The sequence below is a fragment of the Meleagris gallopavo genome, unplaced genomic scaffold (assembly GCF_000146605.3).
Source record: "Meleagris gallopavo isolate NT-WF06-2002-E0010 breed Aviagen turkey brand Nicholas breeding stock unplaced genomic scaffold, Turkey_5.1 ChrUn_random_7182001874166, whole genome shotgun sequence".
Taxonomy (NCBI): Eukaryota; Metazoa; Chordata; class Aves; order Galliformes; family Phasianidae; genus Meleagris; species Meleagris gallopavo.
In genome coordinates, this window is record NW_011138804.1 from 17747 (window position 1) to 24386 (window position 6640).

At 37.3% G+C, this 6640-nt stretch overlaps 1 protein-coding gene across 1 annotated transcript in view; it reads right to left on the reverse strand.

Annotated features, from left to right (window-relative positions):
* The window catches only part of LOC104916173 (butyrophilin subfamily 2 member A1-like), a 12555-nt gene extending 7140 nt beyond the window's left edge, over positions 1-5415 (reverse strand). Inside the window, exons 1-5 of the mRNA XM_010727168.3 lie at positions 5286-5415; positions 3625-3687; positions 2590-2862; positions 1401-1499; positions 713-739 (exon numbers count right to left, since the gene is read on the reverse strand). Of these exons, the coding sequence (XP_010725470.1) occupies positions 713-739; positions 1401-1499; positions 2590-2862; positions 3625-3685 (460 nt within the window). The 5' untranslated portion in view covers positions 3686-3687; positions 5286-5415. The remainder of the gene's footprint in view (positions 1-712; positions 740-1400; positions 1500-2589; positions 2863-3624; positions 3688-5285) is intronic.
* Positions 5416-6640: the final 1225 nt, after the last annotated feature.

The window sequence follows — 6640 nt, forward strand, 5'->3', positions numbered from 1 at the left end:
AAAAAAAAAGACCCAAAACAACAGAAAACAGAAAGAACAAGAATAAAACAAATTGCTCAGCATTATGAATGTTTGGATTGTTTAGAATTAACAACTACCTTTAGAACCTTAATCTATCTTTACTGTTCCTGTAGTCATTACATAGTAAAGATTTCCCCCACTACAACTCAGAAGGATAAGTTTGGTTCCTGCTCTGAACTGCAATCAGATATCCATCACTACTGGTGAGAAAGATGCAACTGTCTAAACTAAGTCATGTAATTTTTTCTTTCCTTCTGACTGACTTTTTTTAGTAAACATTAAAATTACAAACATTTTATAAGTGTCCAATTTTCACATGAAATGCACTTCTTCATTGATAATATTCTACTGCTTTGAAGAGCCTGGACATGACAGCTAGGGAAATGGTGAAAAAATCATTTTTCTGGGAGTGGAAAACTTCCAGATACATGGTTGGTCACAGTAAGAAAGCCTGCCAAGGTTATGCATGCAGCAACAAAAGGAAATTAACTGCTTCTTTCCACATTGACAGACAGTAGACAGATTGGCCAAACCTAAATCCCAGTCTTCAGAAAGCTTTCATTAAACAGCTTAAGAAATACAACTAATTAACTCCATTGTTTATACCAATGCTAACTATGTTTATACTGCTGTCTCTACTGAAGTGTCGATGATGAAAAGTTATTTCATAAGTAATATCAATATTACTTACGTGCACGAGTGATTTCCTTATTGTTATCTGAGAGAGAAAAAAGGGGTGGAGAGGGAGAAAGAAAATGTTATCCAACTTTCTTCCTCGTTTACTCATAGGGTTTCACATGAAACCTTGGATACTCTACAGTGATCATGTGTGTTGTTTGGTAAAGAAAAGTTATTTCCAAAATATCTTGGTTTATCTATACTTTCCATTAAAATTACAAGAAATCATGCACAATTTAATTTATAAAATTAGTGATACTAAAAGAAAAGCATCAGCCACTGTACTTCCTTGGCAACTGATTTGTGTTGCCAAACTATCTTAGGAACTATTATATAAAGCAGTAAAATAGCTTGTAAACAAATGGAACCAGTGGATATCTTTGGGTACGGTGACATATTTCAGGTATTTGCAAGAATTTTACTACTTCAGTAATGAGATTAAGTTGAAGTAATTATTTCACTACAGTAATGTGTTGATTTATCTTCTAAGACACGATTGTATAGGTTTATACTCTAAGATGTTGGAGTAGTTAACAGTTGCTTAAAAAAGGAAATACAATGTAAGTAGAAATACTGTGAAGAGCCAAGGCTGAAAAATCACAGGTGTGATTTTCCCTTACCCTGCACACTCCCCAGATAATTATGAATAAGATGGCAACGTTTTCAACCAGACTGCATTTGGCATAATAAGTGGAACTTACTTCTGATTTTATAAAATGCAGCGAGGACCAGGAATATGCTCAGGAGCAGGATCACAACAAAAGCTGCCAGCCAAGGGGAGGTGGAAGGAAAGAAGGCATCTGCAAATTATTCAGGAGATCAATTATCATTTTTCTTGCAGAACCAACTGTTGATGTACTTTCTGTCCATCACTGATGTCTGGTTTCAATAGTCCAGTGGCCATTTTCAATGAGGCAAACCATCAGCATAAGCCTGGAAACAACCTTGGGTGTATCACGATCCAGAACAAGATACGATCATGGCTCTACTTGGTGAAAACTCAAAGTTGTATTGTCATTAAAAGCTCTTATAAAAGCTTTTAACAAGGCTAAAGATATAGCTGAGTTGGTAACTGCTTGTGCTAAAAGTGTTGTATGCGTACAACACATGCACATACGTTGTATGTCTGTAGCACTATGTTGTAACCACATTTAATTTTACTGGGAAGCCCAGGATAAAATAATAAATATTAATAAATAATGCTGCTGCTGCTAGTAGTAACAGTAATATGATTAATAATAAGGTTAGTGTTCCAATTAAACAAGTCATTTCTGTCAATAACAGCTGATTTACCATTACTTTAGACAGTCTGTTGAACTCCTTTGGGTGATAAAAAGAAAAAAAAAAAACAACAAAAAACCTTTTTTTATATGTCTGAAGTGAAACAAAATGAATTTGGATCCAGGTTTTGCATTCATAGACACATGTAGGAGCAGTTCACCAGGACTCTCGTATCGCTGAGATATTTTGTTGTGTCATCAGAGGTTTGTCTAAACCACAACATCAGGTGTTATAGCAATAGAAAAAGAAGTGGAAGAAAATGAAAGGGAAAGAGAGAGAGGTGTGACAATAGCCTTCCCCATCCCTGAAAATGAGAATAGGCACCATCTGATAACAGGAGTCAGTTTTCCCCATGCAACATCACATCCATGGAAGGGCATTTTTGTGTTTTGTTTGTTCGTTCCTCTTTTAGTTTGTCACACAAGGAAGCTAATGGCTGTTCGGAGGAAAGGAGAAACAAAAAATAACAGCAGCAAAAAACTGAACCAACCAACAAATAAAAAAAATTATGGAAGAAAACTGTTTAATCTGTAGCACTACAAATATGTGTTCCTGGGGCAGTTTGGTCTGCGTACATTAGCTCACTACAAGCTGGAAGCTCATACTCACCTGCAATGGCAACTGAAGATTCTGTTGATGTTTTCAATTGTTTATCTATAATTTTACAGGACGCAGAGTTTCCAGATCCTGCTTTGAGAATGATGGAGCTGCTGACACTGGCAGTGCTGGTGTCAGCAGAAAGAGGAGTTCCTGTGATGTTTTCTCCTCTACTGTCTGTCCACAACAGTTGAGCTTCAGAAAACAACCTTTCAGATAAACATTTGAGTCGAATGCCACCATCCTCATAATCATCCACAACAAGCAACGGATCATGGCCAACACCTATAGAGGAGATTGATAAACAGGTGATTTGAAAGGGGAGACTTTGAGAAGTTTTGCATTCATGAAGTCCTAGCTGTAGTTTACCCACTGAAGCTGCAGCCCTTATCATATAACTTTAGCAAGTACTGCCACAGCTCTGATCAGCCAGGTTGTAGAGGACAAGTTTGAGAATTAAACAACATGAATGAGCTTGAAATAGAAGTTATTAAAAGCTATCTCTTTTTTAAATGACCAGAATCAAGTTCTCATGCACAACTGCCACAGTAACAGTTAAGATAGGGTTAGTATTAGGGTTATGATTTAGGGTTTAGAATTACTGTTTAGGATGGAGTTCAAGTTAGGGTTTAGGGTTAGAGTTAGGTTCAACTACCCAGGTTAGTTGAGCATATTCATCTCATCAAATTTTAGCCATTCAAAATATATGTATTTCACTGAGGCAATCATTTTGTAGAGAAAATGCACTCCTTACAGAGTGATTAATTCCTTTGGTAGAGTACTGTAGGATAAATTAATTATGTTATGCCTGTCTTCTATCAAGTACACAAACTCAGATACAACTGAGCACTCAAATGCTCAGGTTTAATACCCACAGTTGAGCACACTAAATCCCAGAACATGCATCTGTGTTGCCTGAAATTCAAATAAATCATCTAAAACTGGACCTTCTGGAGAGGAAAAGTGATGGGTGTCATCCTATGTATTCATAGTCTCATAAAAGAATTCAGCACAGAGGGAAATTAATTCATTACAGAGCAAAATTACCTTCAGTGGGCTGGTGTCTAGATGCCAACACCAAGATGAAGATGGCTGCTGTCAGCTCCATATCTGTACAACAGAAAAAAAGTCTATGTCTAAAGGAAAAATAAAGGATGTGGGGGTCTATGCAGCTGAGAGATGTGGGATGGCCCTTTGGATCTGATGGCAAAGATGACACTGATTTTAAAGCAGAACATAAAGTCTGCCGTATTTAGAAATATAAAGCTATGGTATGGACACTGAAAAGTCTCCTAGGTCTTTATTTCTTGAACCAGGAATATATATTGTTTCAAGACAATGAAATTACAAACCCAACAACTTTTCTTGTTCTGAGAATCCAACTCTAGCCATGGGATTCCATAAATATCCCTAACAAAGGATAATATAAAAATATATTAAATAAAGACATACTGCTATTGGCATTTTCTTCAATTCTCTTTACTTGTTTGGATAAAATGGAACCTCTCCTTATTTCTGGCCCATCCAAACTACCCTGAGGATTTTTTAGAGATTCCCCTGGTCATAATAATTAAGACAACCAACACTTTTTCAGCATGCCATAAGGTCACTTTTATAGCAGAATTCCATATAACCAGAGGTAACTCTTTTTCTTCACTAACTGTAAAGGGAGACCAGAAAGCCAAACAAGCTTAGAAGCCTAATATTTAGCTATCTCATGATATATGGTATGAGTCCTACTTTTTGAAGAGAAATATATGTCCATTCCTAAAGCCATAAAGAATGTGAAAGTTTGACACATTTTTGACTGCTTTTATTAAATTAGTCTTTTCATTCCTTTGGATGTTCACACACCATTTAAAGGTCTTTCTCTGTTGTCAAGGTAACTAGAGATATTTTTTTTTTTCACTCTTCCTTTTTTGTGTCATATCTACTATGCATATTTTTTATATCATATCTATCTCTCATATTTATCACTCTAATAGAAACACAAGAGGTGAGATGCACGGGAAGAAACAGGAAAAGAAACAATGCAATATACTGGGGGGGGAAGTGGGGGGAAGGGGAGGAGAAGTAAAAAAAAAATACATATAGCAAAAAAGCAATGAAAATAAACAACAGGGATTAAAGTGCCTACCAGGTCATCCCTTATGACTATCCTTGCTGTGGCATTGTCATTGAAAGGACAATAGTGAAAACTCTGGAGTGCACCAGCAACAAGCAGGAACAAAGAGAAGGGTGAACATCAGAAATGAAAGTAATGCTTCACAGCAAAGAAAGGTGACAAAATGGAGGAGAGGATTAAGGGATCTGTTCCCATTTCATGCTGTCAGTTCGCATCTGAGTCTTATCAAAGGGACTGCACAACCACATCTCACTTGATGAGTGTGAATTTCCCTCTGCTAAACTTGATTTTGAGTCCAGAGCTAACTCAAAAAGAAGATATGTCTTCAAGACAGATAGTCAAGAAGATTTGGTTGAAGTTTTTACTGTGCCTAACAACAGTTCACCATATAAAAACACACACAAAACATTGCTCAGCAGCTCCCAGCTATAATCCCAAGAGATTTTTTCAGGGTAACATCTGAAATATCTGCCAATCAAGTCAATACAATAAAACAACTGCAGGAGACAGAGGAATTATTCAGAGCTCTTACCTACAGAAGCATCTAAATAAACCACTAGTTGTGTCAAAGAGAAATACAGACCTGCATTTCAATAGTACTGCTTTAGATTTCCACAAATGCAGCTGCACCCTGCTGAAATCCACATGCAGGCTCTTAAATCTTAAGTCGGCAGTGCTCAGAAGGATTCTGACACCTTTGGACTTTGGACTGATCAGTTTTCTTGATCATAAAAAGAAAGTTTTTATTTCCAAAGGTTACCTATCAACCCTTGCAATGCAGCAAAAGGAAGGTAGGAATAAAAATAATAGGTGTAGTCAAATAGTCAATACCTCTATGGAAGGCAAAAAGAAGTATAAAGTAGAAACTTCAGAAAAAAAAAAGGTTTCTAAAATGGTGAGGAAAATTAACCCCAAGAAATTGAGTTAACCAATGAATTTTTTATGGATACAACAGGATACTGTTGGCTGTTGCCTTTCCAGGCTGCAAGTGCACACTGCTGGCTTATGTCCCACTGTTTGCCCATCAGAACCCCAAAGTCCTTCTCTGCAGCACTGTTCTCTATGAGTTTTTCTACCAGTCTTTACTCATATCTGGGATTTCCCCTATCCAAGTACAACATGAAATCGTAGAATCTTTAGAGTTGGAAGGGATCTTTAAAGGTCATCTAGTCTGACTCCTCTGCAATGAATAGGGACATGCACAGCTAAATCAGGTTGCCCAGGGCCTGATACAGGCCTTGAAAGTCTCCAGGGATGGAGCATCAACAACATCTCTAGGCAACTTGTTCCTGTGCCTCACCACTTTCACTGTAAAAACATCCTGCACTTGGTCCTGTTAAACCTCATTATTTTATCTTGTGCCCACTTTTCAAGCTTGTTCTGGTCCCTCTGGATGCTATCCCTTCCTTTCCTATCAGCTGCCCCATTTAAATTGGTGTCATTGGCAGACTTGTATACCACTGTATAGGTCACTGATAAAGACTATGAAGAGCACTGGTTCCAGGATGAACCCCCACATGAACATAGAGTTGTTGACCACAACGCTTTGGCTGCAACCATCCAATTTATTCCTTATCCACTGAATAGTCCAGCCTTCAAATCCGTCTCTTTCTTATTTAGAGATAAGAATGTGAGGTGACAAAGAAAGCATTTATTTATTTGAGTACCTGATATGACCCTATCTGATCCCGTTCTATTCTCAAGAGCCTAAGGTAGCAGAGAGATACCTCAGTCAAACCTCAGTAAGAGAGCCAGCTGATCGAAAAGAAAGCATTGATGAGCTTTTGGGTAAATGTGTATTTCTTTAAAGGGAATGTAAGTGGGGTGAATACATCTGAAACAAATTCAATAGCAGAAGTAGTGCGAAAGTGTTTCAAACAGAGGAACACACTAAGTTGCATTAGTACTTTACTTTAAGCAAACTGTTGAAAAAATCAC